At 44.4% G+C, this 23572-nt stretch overlaps 1 protein-coding gene and 1 non-coding gene across 2 annotated transcripts; one reads left to right on the top strand and one right to left on the bottom strand.

Annotated features, from left to right (window-relative positions):
- Positions 1–8336: 8336 nt before the first annotated feature.
- LOC133779856 (uncharacterized) lies at positions 8337–10001 on the bottom strand. Its single transcript, XM_062219757.1, has one exon. The coding sequence runs from the start codon at positions 9999–10001 to the stop codon at positions 8337–8339; it is 1665 nt and encodes a 554-aa protein (XP_062075741.1).
- A 171-nt stretch (positions 10002–10172) lies between these two features.
- Positions 10173–10279, top strand: LOC133780882 (small nucleolar RNA R71). Its single transcript, XR_009869690.1, has one exon. It is a non-coding gene; the product is annotated as a small nucleolar RNA R71 (small nucleolar RNA).
- The last annotated feature ends 13293 nt before the right edge of the window (positions 10280–23572 follow it).

Here is a 23572-nt window from a genome sequence, read left to right as displayed (position 1 = left end):
CAAAGCTGCCCTGGCGACTGCCCGGGAAAGCGAGAAGGTCGCGCAGGGCGCCTCGATTGTTGCGCAAGCCGACCTAGAGGCATCTCGGGCCAAGCTGCTGGAGGCCAAGGCTACTAAGGTCGTCCTGGACGCCGCGAAGGTTGAACTTGAAGAGGCCAAGGCCGCCCTTGTGGTGGAGAGGGCATCTTCCAGCTCCTCCATGGAGGCCATGTTGTACCATTGCTGGGCTTTCAACCAGGATGGTGACTTTTCCTTCCTAGGTTCGGACGTGTGGGAGTCCTTCTTGGAGAAGTTCAAAGCTCACCTTCAACAAGAGGTGCCCTCTGAGACTGGGGAGACTTCCACTACAACCGAGCAGGATGCCGAGGGGGTGACTTCATCGGAGCGGCCTGGTGGGGCTAAGGATTTTTTTTTTTTGCTCCTTTTTCTTTTGTTATTATTTTTTTATTTATTACGAGGTTTTTTATCCTCGAGACAATTGGTATCCTTAGATTTATTTTAATCTATTTACATATTTTTTATGAGAACTTAGTTTCTGTTGGTGTTATGATTGACATCTCATGCTTTTTAGGAAAAAACATCGATTAATCAATTTGAACCAACTTCTAAGTTTTAGGACCTGGTTGTATCCAGGACATTAATTATAAAAACTTAGTTCGCGTTAATCCTTCATCGATATCTCATGCTTTTTAAGAACAACATCGATCAATCAATTTAAACTAACTTCTAAGTTTTTGGACCTGGTTATATCCAGGATATTGATTTTAAAAACTTAGTTCACGTTAATCCTTTATCGATATCTCGTGCTTTTTAAGAAAAACATCGATCAATCAATTTGAACTAACTTCTAAGTTTTCGGACCTGGTTATATCTAGGATATTGATTCTAAAAACTTATTTCGCGTTAATCTTTTATCGACATCTCATGCTTTTTAAGAAAAACATCGATCAATCAATTTGAACTAACTTTTAAGTTTTCGGACCTGGTTATATCCAGGATATATGCCCCCCAAGTAATCAGGAAAGGGTCTTTCATGGTTACTTGACGTTACATCCTCAAACATATATGATAATGCAAAAAGATTAACTCTTATTACTTAATAAACGAAAGATGGCTTTTCTAACTAAGCCTTACAAAGATATTACTGATAATATTTCTTTAGGTGTATAACGTTCCAAGTCCATGGGACTGCTTCTCCGTTAAGCCGAGCTAGCTTGTAGGTTCCTTCTTTCACGACCTCGGTTATTTGATAGGGCCCTTCCCAGTTTGGTCCCAACACTCCGTCCTTGGGATCCTTACCGGCCAGGAAGACTCTTCTGAGTACCCGGTCGCCAATGCTAAAGACGCATTTCTTGACCTTTGAGTTGAAATAACGAGTGATCTTTTGTTGATAATGCGCGAGCTGCAGCTGTGAAGCTTCTTGTTTTTTGTCAATTAGATCGAGGGATGCGCAGAGAAATTCGTCGTTCTGGTCTTAGTCAAATGCCTGGACTCTATGTGAGGCTACCTTTACTTCGACAGGACGGACTGCCTCACTCTCGAAAGCCAGGGAGAAAGGAGTATGACCCGTCGACGTTCGATGTGAGGTCCGGTATGCCCACGGTACCTGGGGGAGCTGTTCGGGCCAGACTCCCTTGGCTTCATCCAGTCTTTTCTTAAGGCTTGCCTTTAGCATCTTATTGACAGCCTCGACCTGCCCATTGGCCTGGGGATAGGCCACGGAGGAGCAGTTTTTAACAATGTCGTGCCTCTCGCAGAATTCGGTGAAGAGGTCGTTATCGAACTGCGTTCCATTATCCGACACGAACTTCTTTGGCAGCCCGAATCGGCAGATAATACTCTTGACCACGAAGTCGAGGACTCTCTTTGAAGTGATCGTCGCCAGGGGCTCTGCTTCTGCCCACTTGGTGAAGTAGTCGATAGCCACCACTGCATAGAAAACTCCTCCCTTTCCAGTGGGGAGGGCACCAACCAGGTCAATACCCTAGACCGCGAACGACCATGGGGACAAGATCATCTTCAGCTCGACCGGGGGAGCCTAGGCAATTGTGGCGAATCGCTGGCACTTGTCACACTTTTTGACGTAGGAGATCGAGTCCTTTGACAGAGTGGGCCAATAATACCCTTGCCTTAGTATCTTCAGGGACAGGCTTTGCCCCCCAGTGTGATCTCCACAAAAACCCTCGTGCACCTCCTGCAAAATGGTCTTCGCCTCGCTTGGCAGAATACATCGTAGGAGAGGTAAAGAGTGTCCATGCCGGTATAATATCCCATCTATCACTGTATACCTTGGAGCCTGGTAAAGTACCCGCCTTGCGTCATTTCGCCCCTCGGGTAACTTTCCTGCTGTGAGATACTTGAGGATGGGAGTCATCCAAATCGGTCTGGCGTCAATCATCTCGACCTCCTCCCCGAATTCCTCTATGCTTGGTCTTTCCAAGAACACTACCGGCACCAGCCCCAGAGTCTCCGCCTCCCCAGAGGTAGCGAGCTTTGCCAGGGCGTCTGCGTTGGCATTCTGCTCTCGAGGTATCTACTCGATTGAGCCGCGCTTAAATGCAGATAGCTCTTTCTTTACCTTGGCTAGGTAAGCAGCCATCTTGGTTCCCCATGCTTGGTATTCCCCTAACACTTGGTTTACCACGAGCTGGGAATCGCTGTAACACTGGACGGAGCTGGCCCTCAGCTCCTGGGCCACCCTTAGCCCAGCCAATAAAGCTTCGTATTCGGCCTCGTTGTTGGAAGCTTTGAATCCAAATCGTAACGCTAAGTGGAATCGATGTCCCTCTAGGGATATCAATATGATTCCAGCCCCAGAGCTGTTCTCGTTAGACGAGCCATCTACGAAGACTTTCCATGAGGCCTGAGCGGGCTCTTCTACAGGATCTTCTCGGAACCCTCTGCACTCTGCTACAAAATCAGCCAGGGCCTGGCTTTTTATTGCAGTTCATGGTATGTACATTATCTCAAATTGGCTGAGCTCGATAGCCCACTTCAACAGACGCCCCGATGCTTCAGGTTTCTGCAAAACCTGCCTTAAAGGCTGATCGGTTATGACGTGTATTGAGTGGGACTAGAAATATGGCCTGAGCTTTTGGGAGGCCGTAATAAGGCAGAAAGCCATCTTTTCCATCAATGGATACCGGGATTCAGCTCCGAGAAGCCTCTTGCTAATGTAATAGACTGGCTTTTGAGATCAGTCTTCTTCTCGCACTAATACGGCGCTAGCTGCATCTTCCGTGACAGCTAGGTAAAGGAAAAGAGGCTCCTCTGCCATTAGTTTGGACAATACGGGTGACTCGGCCAAATGTGCTTTCAGGTCGAGGAAGGCGCGTTCGCATTCCTCGGTCCACTCGAATTTTTTATTTCCCCAGAGCAGGTTGTAGAATGGCAAACACTTATCGGTAGATTTAGAAATAAACCGATTAAGGGCCGCCACGCTTCCTGTCAGACTTTGAACGTCTTTTCGCGACCGGGGTGAGGGCATCTCAAGTAGCGACCTGATCTTATCGGGGTTCGCTTTTATTCCTCTAGTATTGACAATGAAACCCAGGAATTTTCCCGACGCGACCCTGAAAGTACACTTTTGGGGGTTTAGCCTCATGCTGTATTCTCTCAGTATCTTAAAGCATTCCTCCAGATCGGAGACATGGTTATCGGTAGTTTTCGACTTGACCAACATGTCGTCAACATACACTTCCATATTTTTCCCAATCTGATTGGTAAACATCCTATTTACCAACCTCTGGTACGTAGCTCCAACATTTTTAAGCCCGAAGGGCATGACCTTGTAATAATAAACGTTAGTCGGGGCCATGAAGCTAGTGTGTTCCTGGTCTGCTGGATTCATGGTGATCTAGTTATAGCCCGAGTATGCATCCATAAAAGACATGAGCTCGTGCCCCGCCGTGGCATCTACCAATTGGTCGATCCTTGGCAAGGGGAAGCAATCTTTGGGGCAGGCTTTGTTTAGATCAGAAAAGTCGATGCAGGTCCGCCATTTATCATTGGACTTCGGGACCAGCACAGGATTGGCGACCCAGATCGGGAACTTTGCTTCGTGGATAAAGCCGCACTTTAAGAGCCGGGCTACTTCCTCCTCTAGAGCCTCAGCTCGGGTTGTTCCTAGGCGCCTTTGTTTTTGGGACTTTGTAGGAACGCTTTTATCCAAGTGGAGGGTGTGCATGATGATCCCCGCGCTGATCCCTATTATATCTCCATGAGACCAGGCGAACACATCTATATTTTCTCACAGAAATCTAATCAGCTCCGCCTTCCTCTTGCTACATAGATTTTTCCCGAGCTTCACCACCTTCGAGGGGTCTTGTGGGTCAATATTTACCTCCTCGAGCTCTTCGATGGCCTGGAGCTCAGATCTATCCTCGCCTACTCTGGGGTCAATATCATTATTTAAGATGCTATCCTCCCCTTCGGCATTCTGAGGTTTTTCAATCTCAGGACCAGGCACAAGTTCTTGAGATTCCTCATTCCCGCCCTGGATGGTCATTGTCTGCTGCCCGGGTTTTGATTTTCCCTTCATAGAAATGCTATAGCATTCCCTGGCAGCGAGCTGATCACCTCGGACAGTGCATATCCCCGTGGAGGAGGGGAATTTCAGTGCGAGGTGACGGATGGAGGTTATTGCTTCGAACGCTATCAAAGTAGGTCGCCCCAAAATAACATTGTACGCGGCGGGACAATCGATGACCACAAACTCGAGGAGTTTTGAGACAGTCCGGGGTCCCTCTCCCAAGGTAATCACCAGCTCGATTGTTCTTATTGCTGCCGACCCTTCTCCAGAAAATCCATATAGCATCATGGAGGTGGCTTTCAACTCGGTTACAAATAAACCCATCTTTTCCAACGTAGATCGGAACAGCAGGTTCACCGAGCTCCCATTATCGACCAATATCCACCTAACTCTCTGGTTGGCGAGTTGGGCGGCTATGACCAGAGGGTTGTTATGAGGGAATTGGACGTGACTGGCATCTTCCTCGGTGAATATGATTGGTTGCCTCTCCAATCGTTGCTGTTTGGGTAGATGTTGCTCTGGGACGAACTCCACTCTGTTATGAGCTTTCAGTTCGTTGACATATCTCTTCTGGGCACCTCTGCTCGTGTCGGACAGATGGGGGCCTCCAGAGATCGTGGAGATCTCTCCTCCTATCACAGGAGGAGGGGTGTCTTGATTTATCCGAGACCCAGGCTGACTCATCGGAACTTCTGGGGCTGGTTGACCGGCGGGAACTCTATTCCGCGCATACTGAGCCAAGGGTCTGGCTCTGATGAGAGTCTCGATCTCATCCTTCAGGTGCCTACAATCATCAGTGTTGTGGCCAATGTTGTTATGGAATCGACAAAACTTGGAGGGGTCCTGCTTAGCATTCTGGTGCTTCAATGGTTTCGGCTTCTTCCAGGGGAGGCAAGCAGAGTTTGCTAGGAAAATGTTCTCCCTAGTGTTTGTGAGCTCGGTGTAAGTCGTGTAGACTGGCTTAAACTTTTCTGTGGGCTTGTTCTTCTTCGGGTCGTGCTGGCCGCCCTCGCTGCACCCTTTTCTCTTGCCTCCACCAAATTGGTTATTCTGTGTAACGGTTTGGGTCACTGTCACGACCTCCGTTCCCACTCCAGCGGGCTGATCAGAGGCTTGGCTGCTCCCGCGGGCGATGCTCGCGCCTCCTCCAGGTTTATCCATCCCTGGGCCCTATTTAGGAATTCGTTCACAGTGCTGACACCTTTTCTTTGTATCTCTTCCCAGAGTCCGCCTCCAACGAGGATCCCAGTCCTCAAGGCCATAAGCTTAGAACTATCATCTGCGTCCCTGGCTTGAGCCGCGACGTTTGCGAATCTGCTCAGGTAAGCTTTCAAAGGTTCGTCAGGCTGTTGTCTTACATTTGCCAGGGTGTCGGCTTTGACGCGGGCAGCCTGAGAAGCTCGGAATGCCCTTTTGAAGTTGGTAGAAAAGGTTTTCCACGAGCTGATGGACTACTTTTTATTCTTCTTGAACCATTGCCTGGCCGGCCCAGTCAAGGTGGAAGGAAATATTAAACACCTCAGCTCGGGATCGATGTTGTGGGCCATCATCATGGTGTTGAACATACCCAAATGATCTGACGGGTCCCCATCTCCATTGCATTTGGACAAGTAAGGCATACGGAAACCAGATGGATATGCCGTGGCTGCTATGCTGGGAGCGAAGAGCTCGAGTTCGTCCCCCGAGTCGTACTCATCTTTTTCTTTTTCCGATAGGAGCTTCCTCACCAGCTCCTCCATCTAAGCTAGCCGTTCCAGGGTTTGGTCCTTACTTCCTTGGTTGTTATGGGGCTGTTCAACAGCTCCAGTTCTATTGTACGCATTAGGCGGGTTATTGTCCCTCCTATCTTGAGATAGGATATGTGGGACATTCTCGCTGTCACGTACTTCCGACAGACCCTCCCCTTGGCGAGCACGAATACCGTTTCTAGCTGGGTCTCCTCTCTGAGAGTTGAGGCGGTCTCGGAGGTCGGCCCTCGGGGTGGCCTGAGGGCTTTGAGCCAAACTCAAGTGATGGCGTAGGTCTTCGCCGGACATGCAATTTCGATTACTCCCGGTCTAGTAACTTCCATGTGAAAAACTCGGAGCCTGCCGCTGAGGGTGGGGATCCAGAATTTCCCTGGGCGCTCGGCTGTGATGGGAAGGTTCGACAGAAGGAGGATTTCTCTTGCTGCTCCCATGAGCTGGAATGTCTCGGACTGGACGGGGAGGAGATGGGCATCTTATTGGTGACGGAGGATGCCTGACTGGTGACGTGATCCTAGTCCCGTCAGAGTGGATTAAGCTAGGTCGTGGCCGCTCCGCTCTACCATCCCCCGCGTCCTGCGCTCGGCAGTCTGATCGTGGTGCAGGACGGCTGGCCGGGGCGGGCTGTCGTCGCGAGCCCTCCCCGGATCTCCTTCGCGAGCTGCCTCGGACCCTCCTGGGTGCACTCGAGGGTGGAACTGAGCTAGGAGTTGAGGTCCGGACCGATCGGCTGTATTGTTGATTGGCCCTAGGAAGTTCCTCAAATACAGTTTCCTGGTGGTGCGACGTGGGAGTATAATTTGATGTCGAGGGTCTGACCGACCGACTGGGCCTGGACCGGTTACCTTGGTGGGACTTATGAGTCCCACCATGCCTCTTTCCGACGTTAGCATCGGTTGTAAGAGGGGGTAATCAGGCCAAAACCTCTTCGATCTACTTGTTTTCTTTCGCCAGCTGACTTCTCAACTGTGCATTTTCCATTTTACTGCCGTGTAGGAATCCGAGTTCGGATTGGGCGGCCGGGGAGACAAACTTCCAGTGTCGTCTTGGCCCATTGGCTGCTTTCCCGGTCGCTGCTGAACCTCAGGGTTTTGCTCATCGGATATGGCGGCATGGTGGGCCTCCTGCCCATCACGTTGATCCGCTTCGTTACCATGCCTTGAGCGAGTAACCACCATGGTTCAGTTTTTGAAATAGCACCAATCTAAAATTCTCTCAATGAAAGCACCAAATTGTTGACGCGGTTCTTTGGCAACAGATAATTATATGAATAAATGGGATGGATTAGTGCTAAATGATGAACCGTAATATGTGAATAATCTCAAAGGAAGGTTATAACTCGTTTACTCTTTTTAGGTGGTTCGAAGGTTAAAATCCCTCTAGTCCACCAGTCAATATTATTGATATATCTCTCGTATTCCTTACAGGGTGTTCCTTTACAAATTAGAAGCCAACCCTTTGCAATGCCTAGGGTCTCCATATTTATAGGGAGAGGACACCTGGGTGTTGGCAAAGGGGGTCATCCCGTGACCTTCTTACCCGTCATGTCACTTCTGTGACATTCATGATTAATTCCTAAAACCTGACAATGAAGTGTGGTCTAATCAATGGGTAAGGGGGATAATGGGCCGCAGGGCCCAAACCAGTCGTGGGGTGCCTGAAAACGCACGTTTATGCTGCGTGTATGAGATTTCAGGAATGGAGCAGACACGTCATGTCTGATATGCGCACGTTTACATTGCGTGGTTGACTTTATAAAGGGTCAGAGGTGTCAGCTCTAGGTCGTACCTCGAGCTTGATGTAGTCTTAGCTCGTGGTGCCCACACTGCTGACCCGATGCCTTCAAGTATTCTTACTAAACCTTTGGCTACCTCGAGCTAAAGAGGTAGAAACTCGTAACAGCAGCTCTGGGTAGGTGGCTTCCACGTGGCTGATAGGATTATGCCCTTTTCTAGCTCGCTAATAACCCGTGGATATTTAGGGTGTACAACTAGCTTCTAGCCAAATAAGCATATCTAATGTGGGAAGGTAGAACTTTCAACTCTAACTCTGGTGGTTCCTCAACTAAAGGTCTTGGGGGCTTTGAAAGCTCTAGAAGAGAGCTCTAAAGACTCAAAATGTCCTCTTGAGCATAATCCTTGTGAACTAGCTTCTAGCCTAGCCAAATACTCATCCTCATCATTTGCTTGTAAATCAAACAACAAAAGCCTCTCTAAAGGATCATCAAGACAACTATTTTCTAACTCTTTTGATGCTAAGGAGTCCACCACTGAAACAACTGAACATTCCTCAACTTCATCTAGAAATCGCATAACCTTGAAAACATTGAAAGTCACATGTTCATCTTGGACCCTCATAGTAAGTTCACCCTTCTGAACATCAATCAAAGTTCTACCTGTTGCAAGAAAAGGTCGCCCCAAAATAATTGGTACCTCCCTGTCCGCCTCATAATCCAACACAATAAAGTCAGCAGGAAAAATAAACTTGTCAACCTTCACTAACACGTCTTCAATTTCCCCATCAAGATGATCAAGAGATTGGTCTGCAAGCTGAAGAGTAACTGTGGTAGGCCTGACCTTTCCAATTCCTAAGTGTCTAAACACAGACATAGGCATTAAATTGATACTAGCACCCAAATCACATAAAGCCATCCCATAATAGGAGTTACTAATAGTGCATGGAATGGTAAAACTTTCAGGATTTTTCGTCTTTAGAGGCAACTTGTTTTGCAAGAAGGAGCTACATTCCTGAGTAAGGGCCACAATCTCAAACTCTCCCAACCGTCTTTTCTTAGTAAGAATGTATTTCATGAACTTCACATAATTGGGCATTTGCTCTAGGACTTCAACAAGAGGAATATTGATATGTAGCTGCTTCAACATGTCAAGAAACCTTTTGAACTGGCTCTCTTGCTTCTGCTTCTGAAATCTCTGTGGAAAAGGTAGCTTTTGGATTTCTGGGGAACTTTGTGATGGTTCCGATGCAGCCGCATTCTGGGCAGAGGCTAATTTCCTTGAATTTTCAGCATTTTCGCTTACTTTCTCATTATTTTGAATTGAAGAGGGCTCACCCTTGTGCCCAGCAGATTTCTTGGAATTTTCCAACCCTTTTCCACTTCTCAAAGTCACGGCCTTGCAATGTTCATTACCCACATTCCTTGAATTCTTTGTGTCACTTGGTAAAGCACCTTGAGGTCTATTCCTTAGCTCATTAGCAAGTTGCCCAACTTGAGTTTCTAGGTTTCTCAAGGATGTTGCTTGACTTTGGATCATGGCTTCATTCTTCACTATGTACTCCTTCAACATGTTCTCGAGTGAATTGGATTGCACTGCTTGTTGTGGCCTTTCTCGTGGGGCTTGTGGAGGATAGTCTGATGGAAAAGTGGGTCTAGGAGGCATAGATGAAGTGCTAGGGCCAACCCCTTGATTACTCCATGAAAAGTTGGGATGTTGCCTCCATGATGGATTGTAGGAATTAGAATAAGGATCATTCTTATTTTGATTCCCCATATAGCATACAACTGCAGGATTGGAAGGACAAATGTCAAAAGTGTGGCCTTCACCATAATACACACAAGAAATGTTTTCCATTTTCCCCATTTGTGACCCCATAGGCTGCCCCATTGACTGATTCATCCCCATGTTCATTGTCTTGAGCATATTCGAAATAGAGGAAACTTGAGCCACCAAAGAAGTAAGGGTGTCTACATCATGAATTCCAGCCATCTTTCTTCTTGTAGATGCTCTAGTAGTGGGCCACTGATAGTTGTTGTGGATATCCTCTCAAGGATTTCATATGACTTAGAAAGAAGAGCCCCATTCGTCGAAGCATCTACCACCATTCATGTGTGAGCGTTGAGACCATTATAAAAGGTCTCCATCTGGATGAAATGAGGAATCCCATGATGAGGGAATTTTCTCAACAACTCCTTATACCGCTCCCATGCCTCATATAAATATTCTTCATCAATTTACTGAAATGAAGTAATCTCATTACGGATCTTGGCATTCTTAGTGGGAGGAAAGTACTTCATCAAGAAGGGCTCAGCCAACTCCTACCATGTAGTCACAGAATCAGATGGCAGAGAGTTCAACCAAGCTCTCACTCTGTCTCTCAAGATGTATGGGAACAACTTCAGTCTCAAGGCATCCTCTGTAACTCCGGGCAGCTTGAAAGAATCACTCACTTCAATGAATAAGGGAAGATGAAGGTGAGGATCTTCTGTTGTCATCCCACTGAACTAGCCCATAGTCTGAAGCATCTGGAACATAACTGGCTTCAATTCAAACTGTGCAGCCTAAATTTCTTGTCTTACAATGCCCGAATTGAGCTCGTTGAAGAGGGGGAGAGGGTATTGCCGAATGGCACGATATCGATCATCAGCTACAATAACAGCGTTCTGTCCATTATTAACAACCACTCCCCCTTGAGCTGCTCTTTCTTGAGCAGTTCCTGCCTGATTTGTTGCCCTTTGAGCGGCTCCCTGTTGAGCTCCTTGCTCAACATCCACCACTACTACTTCCTTTTGGGCTTTTTGTACTTTTCGCCTTCGTCTGAATGTGTGTTTGATAACTCCATTTTAGTGTCGTTTTAGGATGTGTTTTGTGGTAATATTGAGTCTTTTTGTTTGTTTTGTGAAAGATTACACTTGTGTTTGTCTTTGTTGTAGGTCGGTGCTATGAATCCTGAGCGAAATGTGAAAAGAAGAAGAAATTGTGGGGAAATTGAGCCTTTGGTGGTTGTTCGAGTCAAATTGGCATTAAGGAGGAGTTAGAAGAAGTTTTTGGTGAAGTTTTGATGAAAGAAGGACTAAAAATTGTCAAGTTTTGAAAAAATAGAATTAGAGTCACGACATGGGCTTAAGGGTCGCGACTCCAGCAAGGTCAAAAGCTACCCAAGTCTGGTGTGAATTAATGCCGCGACATGCCCTTTAGGGTCATGGCATGATGAGTGGTGGAGAGAAAAGGAAAATCTGGGCATGCACACGGGCCGCGACATGGTCACCTTAGTGTCGCGACACTTGAAGACAGAGGTGCAGACCTCCTTAAGCACTTTGAAGTCATGGGTCACGGCATGGATAACCAAGGGCCGCAGTGCGCTTCCCTAAAGAGAAGAAAACACGATTTAGGTTTAAAAACATTGGTGATTAGGTTTTTAAGGAGGTTTTTAATTGCGAACTTTAGAGAACTTTTGACTCCTAAGCCTTATTTCTACACTTTTCTTTTTCTTTGATTTCTTTCAAGCATTGGATGTTAAGGAGGATGACATTTATCTTTATTGTGTTAGCCATGTTTTCCATGAACTAAATTTTTTTTTTCTCTAGGGTTTAATGTAGTCATTTTGGATCTTGTTAATTTTTTATTAAGTGCAATTTTATTCTTCTTCTTCTTCTTCTTCTATTCTTAATCTCTACTGGTGTGTGTTCAATGCTTTCAATTTACTGGCCATTTATTGTATGATTTGTTATTTTAATTTGAGATCTGAGAATGGAGAGTTAAATATTCTATAGCCGTTGAGACATAGATTGCATATAGGATGATAATATCTATATGATTTGTGTAGCTTTTAGGGTTGTGATATTTAATGCCTACTGTGTGTTGAAATATGTCACAGACATGTAGAAGATTTGCATATAGGTTGAATTATTTTTATCTTGATAACCTGCTATTAAGATAGAATTAGAAGATTGAATTGTGTTGAAATAGTTAAATTGACAAGTGAATTAGTTGATGAAATTAATACCCTAGGTCTTTATTCTTGAATTACTCGTTACTATTGCTTTGCTTACTTTAGTTTTTACTATTAGCTTATTAATAAATCTGAATTTCGATCGTCAAATAGAAACCAAGAGTAAATTATTGGTAATTGATTAGTAGTCTCCACTCAAGGCTGGGTGAGATTTTCTTTCCCTTTACCTGCACCACATAGCACCCATGAGCCAAAGCCCAACAAGAAAACACAATATAGCAAAAATGTAATATCAAATGATGATCATAATAATCATACATAACTTATAGCTCTGAACAGATGAGTGAATTTAACACTTGAGGCTCTGGTAAACCATAATGAGTGACTGACAAGCGAGTCATTAGCTTAAACAAATGAAAGACTGATAGGTAAGTCTCTAACTTAACAAATGAGTGACTGATGGGTAAGTCACTAGCTTAACAGATGAGAGACTGATGGGTAAGTCTCACGGGCTCAACACCCACAGCCATGTGACTAAATAGTCACTGTGGCTCTAAATGACTAGCCTTTGGCTAGACAAGCGCTTATAATATTCATCGAACTTGAGGACAGTCCAGCATTAATGCTCTTTTGAGTCATTCAATGCAGATATCGATTAGATCTAATCTTTATTGGCTTGCGTTGAACACGCTAAGGCCGTTCCTGACTTATGAGTCAGCATTGTGTGACCAGTGCCCAATACCACTGCCGAACTTGACTAATGAGTCACAACTTCACAGTTGATACTTACACCTTTGCCAATTCTGACCAATTAGTCAGTACCATGCACAAGTGAGCAAGATTTGCTAAGCATTCAATAATCAATCCATGTCCACATTTACACATTCAACATTCCTCATGAACAACCATGCATGTCACATATGGGGTGCAGTTCTCTTACCTCTGGTTCGAGCGAGAAATAAAACAAGAACGACTCCTGAGAACGATCGACCTTTTGATTCCTTAGCGGTTACCTAATCACAACCAATTATAACCTCCATTAATGAAAATCAACAATGAAAGGGTCTTAACCCAAACCCCACTCTCGGGACCTCGAAACATGCCCACATGGTGAGTAGATTCAATCATGGGCCTTAAGGATTGAAACCCCGAGCCAAAAACCCTTAAAAACACTTAAAACGAGATTCTGGAGGAACAGAGTAGTGCTATAGCGCTGCTCACTAGTGCCCCAGCGCTATACTCAGAACCCCAAACCGTCCAACAGAACACTGGGTAGCCCTATAGCGCCCTCTAGTGGGTGCTGTAGCGCTACACCCAGCCAAAAACTCCCCTGAAACCTCTTCCTTCAACTCCTTCAATTCCAACTCGATTACAAAGCATCCAAACTTCATTTTTGGTGCCAAATGAATCCAAAAACCATCCTCACATGCCCCAAGCATCATAACCACAAGAACCCTAGCCAAAAACTCCCAACAAAACTAATCATCCAACCTAGAAATCCCAACTGAAAACCAGAGCTAAAACAGAGCAAACTAGGGAATTTAATGGCTAGAAACTTACCTTAAGCTCAGATTATGATGCTCTTCAATGTTGGAACACACTCCCAAGCTCTCAAGACTTACTTCCCAAGCTTGAATCCTCAAGTTAGGCTAAAAAATCACAAAGAAAAAGGGAAGAAAACAGGTACGGGAGAAGCTCTTAAAGTTGCTCTGTTTTCTCTTCTTTCTACAGCCTTCAATGGCTTATATCTATCCTAGGGGTGAAAAGACCAAAATACCCCTAGGTCAATGACACTGAGCTTCGCTATACAGTGCAAGAGAAAGAGATGACATCAATTGTCCATTGCTTAAGAACATGGCGACACTACTTGTTGGGGTCTCATTTTGTGATCAAGACAGATAACATGGCTACTAGCTATTTCCAAACACAAAAGAAGTTGAGCCCTAAGCAAGCACGGTGGCAAGACTTCTTGGCATAATTAGACTACAGGGTAGATTACAAGGCATGCAAGACTAATGTGGTTGCAAATGCGCTTAGTCGAAAAGGTGAGTTGGCAGCCTCAAGTCAACCTAGCAACCCCTTAATACAGAGAATCAAGGAAGGGTTAGAGCATGACCCCCTTGCAAAGAATATTCTTACTCTTATCAAGGAAGGAAAGACTCGATGATTTTGGGTAAGCAATGGACTGCTTTACTCAAAGGAAAAACAAGTCTATGTGTCGAGATGGGGTAACTTGAGAAAAGAGCTAATCAAAGAGTGCCATGATTCCTTATGGGCTGGTCACCCAGGTGTCAAGTGCACTCTTGCATTGATTAAGGCAGTTTACTATTGGCCTCAGTTAAGAGATGACGTAGAGGCTTATGTGAGGACTTGTCTTGTATGCCAACAAGATAAGACTGAACAACATGCACCAGGAGGGTTGTTGGAACCTCTGACCATTCCGGAGAGACCTTGGGAGAGTGTCTCAATGAGCTTTATGATTTCTCTACCCTAGGAGGGATATGGTAGCATTATAGTTATTGTTGATCGGTTCAGCAAATATGCCACATTTATAGCTGCCCCTGCTGCTTGTACTGCTGATGAGACAACATGGTTATTCCTCAAACATGTGGTGAAGCATTGAGGTTCACAAGGAAGTTTTGGACAGAGTTGTTCAAGTTGTTAGGATCAGACTTGAACTTCCCAAAAAGTTTTCATCCACAAAGCGATGGTCAAATAGAGCGTATCAACGCATTACTGGAATTATACCTTAGGCCAAGTTGCTTGATGTGGCTCACCTCTTATAACCTGCAAAAAAGTGAATCTACAAATAATAGTCCTTTTGAGGTTGTCATGGGGCAACAACCTATGATGCCTTATGCCTTGGTAACAAGTTATGAAGGAAAGAGTCCAGCAGCTTTCAAATTTGCTAAAACATGGCATGAACAAGTAGAGTTGGCTCGTGCATACCTGAATAAGGCATCTAAGATGTAAAAGTGGGCCGACAAATAGAGAAGGTTAGTAGAGTTTCAAGAAAGAGACTCGGTACTTGTAAAGTTGCTACCCCAACAGTTTAAAGCTTTTCGTAAGGTTCATAAGGGGTTAATACGAAAGTATGAAGGGCCCTTTCCACTGATTAAACGAATTGGAAAAGTAAATTACAAGCTCCAACTACCTTCAAAACTTAAGATTCATCCAGTCTTCCATGTGAGCATGTAAAAGTCGTATCATGGGGATGAAGAGGATCCATCAAGAGGAGAATCAAAGAGGGCACCAACTGCAGTAATAACCTCTTTTGACAAAGAGGTAGAGACAATATTGGTTGATCGACTAATTCGACGAAGAGGGGTGCCAAACTATCAAGAATACTTGGTAAAATGGGAAATACTTCAGATGTTGAAACAAGTTGGGAACTGGAGGACTCCTTGTGGCAGTTTTAAGGATCAAGTTGAGAGATTTAAGCTTGTAGACACATTGAGGACATCACGAACTTAAGTGGGGGAGGGTGTCACACTCTGCTCATTTTTCTCCTTGAAATCCAAAGAAATGGTGCTTACCAAAAGAGTCTAGAGTTTTCTACAAATTACTGTATAGTAAAGTTCTAGAGAAAGCTAGAGTTGGATGGACTCAACTCATGTCTAGAAGACTCTAGAAAGTTCTATAGTACACTAGAATATGCTTGAAGATGCTAGAAGATTATAGAATGTTCTAGAACATGCTAGATGGTGCGAGAAGATTGTAGAAGCCTCTAGAATACTCTAGAGCATCTTAGAACTATCAAGAGGGAACTAGACAACTCTATAAGACTCTAGAAGTTGACTAGACTTGGTTAGAAGGTACTAGACCTTTGTAGATGATATAAAATATTCTTGTAATATTCCATGTACATTCTAGAAACTCTATAGGATCTAGACAAGTGGCAAGATCCTAGCCATTCATGAACATGATGTTTAACTATAAAGAGCCCCTTGGGGTTCATTTGTAGAAAACATCTCAAGTGTAATATAAAGCACTCTTTCATACTCTCTTTGTTTCCCATAATCATCTCTTATAGTTCTACATCACTCTAAGTCTCTACTTTGAGGATCATTTGGGATTGGGAAGGCTGACTTAGTACAACGGATTGTGCTAAGTGCCACACGATTACTAGTTAAAGGCTAGGAACGTGACACAATGCTCTCTAACTTGCAGCGGGTTGTGGCCCTGGGGGGCGAGCTGCAAATCAAATTAGGAGAAACAACCAAAATAGGTTTTGAGCTTGGGAACCCAAATCTTAAGGCTCAGGAAGGATTCTACTACCCGGTTTAGTAGAATTCGAGGTCCAGAAGGCTAGTATTTTAATATGAATTTCTTAATTGGCTAAGGAATTGATGGATGTCTATTTATTAATGCGTTGTAACTAGGTTTAACGTCAAGGCTCAGGTTTAGGGAATCGTGCTCGGGATCGCAGTAATCAATCAGCTCGGGACACAAGTAAGAAAATTGTTTGTGTCCGTAGAGCAGGGCATGGCCTGATTATCTGTGTTGAATGCTTATGTGAATGTTTATGACTTATTGTACAATGTTTGTATGATTATGAATGAACCGGGAACGACGATGGCCAGGAACAATGATGGTCGGGAACGACCGCTAGGGTGAGACCCTCTAAGGGTGTTGTATCCACCTGCTCGGTAAAGACCGTGAACCCATTGCCTAATAAAGCACCTAGGTCGGCATAGGCCGCTATGTGTTTAATCTACTGTTTGTGTTAAACTGTATATTATTGGATTGGATTGTGATACACTATACATTGAGTTTTCTTGTCGGGCCTCAGCTCACGGGTACTATATGGTGTAGGTAAAGGGATGAGAAAGGTCGACCCACCATGAGTTGGAGAGCGTGGGGCGGCGTGTACATGTTCGACCTACCTAGTTGCCACGACCAGGGTTGTTTTGCGGGATATGTTGTAATAGTTGGTTTTGTCGCTTAGGTCGACAGTATCTATGCTTTTGAATTGTAATACATTTTTGAAACAATATTTTGGGATCCCATATGTATAACTTTTATAAATTTTAATGAATGTCCAAATCTTTTATAATTAATGTTGTCAAATGAGTCTTTATTTCAATTTAATAACACTTTTCAACCTAAAGCCTCGATTAGCGAGCTAATGGCACATTTATAAATCACATGGTAATGGCTCTAAGGAAGTAAGGCATTACAACTTGTATCAGAGCGTGCCAAGGATTATGGTTCTTGGAGATCGACTGAACATGTACTTTCCCTGCCAGAGACAAGCTCGACTCAGGGTTGGTCGACATTAAATGAACTATGTGTTTAACTTCTTGTTTGAGTTTCCTTGTTTGCCTGAATATTATAGATAGAGCATGATGAATATGTCTCCATATATATATGATTCCAGGGCACGACCCCCTTGATTGTTAAATGCTTATGCAATGTATGCGACATGTTGAATTGATGTTTGTATTGGGTTGATGGGACTAGGAGGTGGTTTTTGGATGTTGTTATCATGACTGATGTATGGTGTCATTGATTGCAGGCATATTGAAGTTATGCCTTGATGATCAATTAGACTCTGCGACAATGTGGCCGAAGATGACAACTAAGGTCATTACCCTCCACCTGCCCCACAGAACTAGAAACAGTTTTTTGCCGAGATGGAAGCAAGGCTTTAGCAAATGGAAGATGAGCTCCGAGAATTGAGGTAGCAAGCCCCTCCTCGGGGTGTTGGGTTACAAATTCCACAGGCTGTGGCACCAGTGCCAGCCCAGCTTGTGATGGAGAATAGGTGGGAGCCTTTGTATGAGAGGTTCAGGAAGCAATACCCTCCCACCTTTGAGGGTGGTCCAGACCCACTACGGGCAGAGCAGTTGATGAATATGACTTCTTCCATCCTGGATTTCATGAGGGTGGAAGGGAATGAGAGGGTGGCATATGCTAGCTACATGTTGATAGAAGAGGCACGTATCTAGTGGGAAGTTGTGTCCCAGAGGAGGGATGTAACAGTTATGACCTGGGAAGAATTTAGAGACATCATCAACGAGAAATACTACAGTGTTGTAGTCTGAGCTATAGAGGTGAACTAGTTTATTAACCTGACTCAGAATCAAATGATGGTTACAGAATATGCACTGAAGTTTGACCAGTTGGCAAAGTTTGCGCCAGACTTGGTGCCTACTAATATGGCACGATGGGGTCAACTTGTGTGGGGATTGAACGTCATGATAGCTCGTGATGTCAAGATAACATTCGATCTGAGGACTACCACCTATGCACAGGTAGTGGAGAAGGCCCTTACCACAGATGGGGCTGAGGATTAGATATAGCGAGAGGGCGCCACAAGGCGTGATGCTTAGAGGACAGTGCCTCTTTTCACTAGTTCTAGTTAGGGTAGTTGCCCTAGTGAGCAGAAGAGAAATGCCCCAGATTCTTTAGTTCCTTCTGGTTTAGATAGGAGGGCACGGGGTGCTTTCAATGGCCATCAGGGCGGGGGCGAGAACTGGAGGAGCTTTCCAGAGTATTCTCAGTGGAGGTAACAACATCAGGGGGAGTGCAGAGTTAGAGCATGTTTCACTTGTGGGAATATCAGTCACCTGAGGAAAGATTGCCCACAAGCCAGAAAAGAGGAACCAAAGAAGAGTGACAACCTCACTCTAGCCAGAGTGTTTACCTTGACCCAAACCGAGGCTGAGGCTAGTCCCTTAGTTGTAACAGGTCAGATTTTTAGTGCATGTTCTTCATTTAATGCATTGATTGATTCAGGAGCTACTCATTCGTTTGTATCTTCTAGAGTGATAGATCATTTGTGTAGACCTTGTGATATGTATGCTAGGGGATTCAAGACTTTATTGCCAACAGGGAAACTGGTAGTCTCTAGGTGATGGGTTAGAGCATTACTAGTAAAGATAGACAGTAGGGAGTTGTCTGTGGATTTGATTGAGTTAGCGATGGATGAATTTGATATGATTCTGGGGATGGATTGGTTATCAAAGTACGGGGCGACCATCGACTGCAAGCGAAGAATGGTGACCTTTGAACCAGAACGGGAGGTACCCTTTGTATTTATGGGGATAGTGAATGGGGCACGAGTACCTATGATCTCTACACTGAAGGGTAGAGACTAAATATAAGAAGGTTGCATAGGATTCCTAGCAAACATAGTAGATATCTCTAGGATTGTTTCAGTTGGAGCGGATGAGACTATACTAGTGCGTGAGTTTCCGGATGTATTCCCAGTAGACCTGCCAAGATTGCCACCACACCGAGAGATCAAGTTTGTCATAGAATTGGCGCTAGGTGCAGAGCCAATATCTAGGATAGCTTATAGAATTGCTCCAGCAGAGTTGAAGGAACTGAAGATTCAGTTGCAGGAGTTATTGGATTTAAGATTCATCAGATTTAGTTTTTTGCCATGGGGTGCTTCAGTGTTGTTCGTCAAGAAGAAGGATTGATCCTTAAGGATGTGCATTGACTACAGAGAGCTGAACAAGTTGACCATTAAGAATAAGTATCCACTGCCCAGGATCAACGAATTGTTTGACCAGCTACAGGGGAAGACGGTGTTCTCCAAGATTGACCTTCAGTCCGGCTACCACCAGTTTAGGATTAAAGAGGAAGACATACCAAAGACGGCATTTCGTACGAGGTATGGACATTATGAATTCCTGGTCATGTCCTCTGGATTAACCAATGCCCCAACAACCTTTATGGACTTGATGAATAAGATCTTCACGGATTATTTGGATAAGTTTGTGATCGTATTCATTGATGATATACTGGTGTACTCTCAGTCAGAGACAGAGCACGAGCAACATCTTCGTTTAGTACTACAATGGTTGAGAAAGCATAGGCTATATGCTAAGTTTAGTAAATGTGAGTTTTGGTTACCCCAAGCAACATTTCTGGGTCACATTGTGAGTAAGGAGGGGATTCTGGTGGACCCAAGCAAGATTGAGGTAGTGAGAGATTGGCCCAGGCCGAGCAATGTACCAGAGGTTAGGAGTTTCTTGGGATTAGCAGGGTACTATCGGCGGTATGTTGAGGGATTCTCTAGAATAGCCACAACATTGACTGAGCTGATGCGTCAGAAGACCAAGTATGCTTGTATAGACAAATGTGAAAACAGTTTCAAGGAGTTGAAGTGGCGACTGATAACCGCTCTGGTGTTGAGTCTTCCATCAGACAATGAGAATTTTGTAGTCTACTGCAATGCCTTGAGGCAAGGTTTGGGGTGTGTATTTGTAACGCCCAGGATAACCAAGACCGTTACCCTGTGTGTTTAGAATGGTGCAAGACTTGCTAATCAAGTCATTTGAACATAAATGTGTTCCTAAAGTCAAGTGACATGTTAAGGTTAAAAGATTTTGATCGTTAAATGGTTGATTTTCATTAAAATAAGAGTTGGATACATGGGATCCCAAAAGTAAGGTTTACATGGCGGAGACAACCCACAAAAGTTAATACAACAGTAGCCAGTCTAAATGGCAAAATACAAATTTGAGCTCTAGTCCCTGTAATTCCCTCGGCCGTGGCGGTCAAGCAGCTGTCGATGTACACTACGCCCCCAAAGCTCTCTAACTCATGGTTGGTCCAAATTTCCCTTGCTTTTACCTGCACCACGTAGCACCCATGAGCCAAGGCTTAGCAAGAAAATCTTAATCAACAAGCATAGATAACAATAGAAAGTGCATAGTAAAATTTAGATCAACTAGTTCAACAAACAACAAAGTACAAGCAATAAACTAGGCAATAGTAAACATATACTTCTAAACATACAATTCAATCTTTAATACAAATATTTAGGTTTCAGTGCCCTTAGGCCGAGCCCTTTGGTTATTTAGCTAATCCTGGCTCACTTAGGCCGAGCTGCGTTTAGTATGCTCAACATCAGCCCCGGCTCCCTTAGGTCGTATTTTCACATCACGCATAATATATATACAAGTTACAGAACACATATGTTCATTTACAGGGAATCTCAATCCCATTCACAACTTAGGTGCAGTTTTCTTACCTCAAGTCCCAAGCGAAGGTTGTAGAGCGGTCCCGAGCACGATCCTCAATCTTGAGCCTTAATGGTAACCCTAGTCACAAGCGACAATGGATAACTATAAAAAATTGAATCCAATTAAATGCTTTGGAAATAAATACTAGCCTCCAGGACCTCGAATTCTACTAAACCGGGTAGTAGAATTCATCTCGAGCGCTTAGGTTTAAGTCCTCGAGCCTCCCCGAACCTAAAAACAAACCTTGGCTATGGCTTCCTAGGTGGGCCGGGACCCGGCCCTGAGGGTCGCAACACGCCTCAAGTTAGAGGTGCCAGCCTCTTGATCCAGGGGGGAGGCAGGTAGTGACTTGCCCTCTAGGGCTGCGACGCACCCATAAGTCAGCAAGCCCCCCCCCCCCCCCCCCCCAAGGGCCTCTGAGGCACGCGGGCCGCGACGCCCATGAACTGGGTCGCAGCGTGCCCCCATGAACCCAGAAATCCCTGGGTTTCTCAGCATTTTTCCCCCAACTACAACCTCAAAATTAAAACCCAAGCCTAAACCAGGTCCATAATTCCCAATATCACTTCAAAAACAACACATATAGCATATACCACTAGTTTAATCCTCCTTAAATGCCAAATCCAGAACCCCTCTCAAGTAACCCTTAACATGATCGAAACTAACCAGAAAATCAACAGCTTGGAACCTGAAATCTTACCTCAGTTAGAAGTTTTAATCCTCAGCAATTGCTTGGTTGTTCCTAGCTTAATTTCCCCCAGATTTCCAGCTCAATTCCCAGGTTTTTCCTTCAAAATTCCTTCAGCTTCAAAGCACAAGAAAGGGGGAGAGAGAGAACGTGTAAGAGGAAGAGAGAGAGAGAGAGAGTGTGTGTTTGAGGAGTTCTACTAAGTTCTGATCACTCCCTATAGTCTTTCAAGCCTATCCCCTACAAAAGACCAAAATACCCCTAGTGGTAACCCAGCCCCTTAATTGCCCTTAAGGGTAAAACGGTCATTAACCCTTAGTTCCCGCTACTTCCTTGAGTCATCCTAAAAATTCCCAATTGATCCCAACATACCCCACTAATTACCAAATACTTACTCATTACTCATCAAATCCCCAAATATCCTCTAAGTTCCCAAAATACCCCTAGGCTCAACCCGAGCCGGGTATTAAACCCCCGCTGTGACTATTCCGCTAATCCACTCACTAGGATTGCCTCAAGCCGAATACTTCAAATGTGTCCACATAATAATGTGGTCTCAATCATTTAACACATATAATTGCATTTATGCCCTCAACGGGCCAAAATTATACATATGCCCTTTAAAAACAAGAACGGGCCCACATGCATATTTAATTCTCATAAATATGCATATAAATATATTCATATTATCATATAAATCATGCATGCCACATAGTCACACATTTAATAAATTAATCACGCACATATCCAATTATGCCCTCCTGACACGCTAATCAAGGCACTAAACCCTATTAGCATTTTTCAGACGTTACGACTATCCCCTCCTACTGAAAATTTTGTCCACGAAATTTACCTGAACAACTTGGGATACTAATCCCGTGTAGCCGACTCTAGCTCCCAGGTCACTTCCTCGACCTTACAATTCTTCCATAAGACTTTGACTAAAGGAATTGTCTTGTTCCTCAGAACCTTATCCTTCTTATCTAGGATATGAACTGGTAGCACCTCATACGATAAATCAGTCTGTAGTTCCAGATCCTCATATCCCAATACATGGGTCGTATCCAAGACGTACTTTCAAAGCATTAAGATGTAGAATACATCGTGAACTCCTCATAATGACGGTGGTAGAGCCAATCTATAGGCTACCTGCTCGATCCTTTCTATGATCTCAAAACGTCCTACGAATCTAGGGCTTAGCATGCCCTTTTTCCCAAATCTCCTCACCCTTCGCAATGGTGAAACTAGCAAAAACACATGGTCCCACCTGGAACTCCACACCCTTACACTTAGGATCAGCATAGCTTTTCTGTCTACTCTGCGAAGTGAACATTCGAGTTCAGACCATCTCCGGTCCCAAATACTTTCTCTCCCCCATCTCATCCCAATGAATTGGCGATCTACACTTCCTTCCATATAACATCTCGTATGGAGCCACTCCAATCGTTGATCGATAACTGTTGTTGTATGAAAACTCAATCAACTGGAGGTACTTACTCCAAGAACCCTCGAAGTCTAACACACATTGTAACGACCCAAAATTGCTGATAAGGCTTAAGGGCCTTGATTAGCGTGCCGGGAGGGCATAATTGATATATAAGTGATTAAATTATTAAATGCATGATTTTGTGGCATGCATGATTATATGATTATACAGATATGATTAAATGCATGTTTATGAGTATTAAATATGCATGAGGGCCCTGTTTTGCTTATAATGGCATATTTGTAATTTTTGCCCATTGAGGGCATAAATGTGATTAATTCTTGAGACCACATTATTATGTGGATATATTTGCAATATATGGCTCGAGAAGGTTTGCAATATATGGCTCGAGACGGTCCTAGTGAGTGGATTGGCAAAATAGTCACGGCGGGGACTAATACCCATCTTGGGTTGAGCCTGGGGTTATTTTTGGGAATTTAGAGAATATGTTGG

This window comes from Humulus lupulus, chromosome 5 (genome assembly GCF_963169125.1).
Source record: "Humulus lupulus chromosome 5, drHumLupu1.1, whole genome shotgun sequence".
NCBI classification, from domain to species: domain Eukaryota; kingdom Viridiplantae; phylum Streptophyta; class Magnoliopsida; order Rosales; family Cannabaceae; genus Humulus; species Humulus lupulus.
Note: the sequence above shows the minus strand (reverse complement) of the source record. Positions and strands in the feature narration are given on the sequence as shown.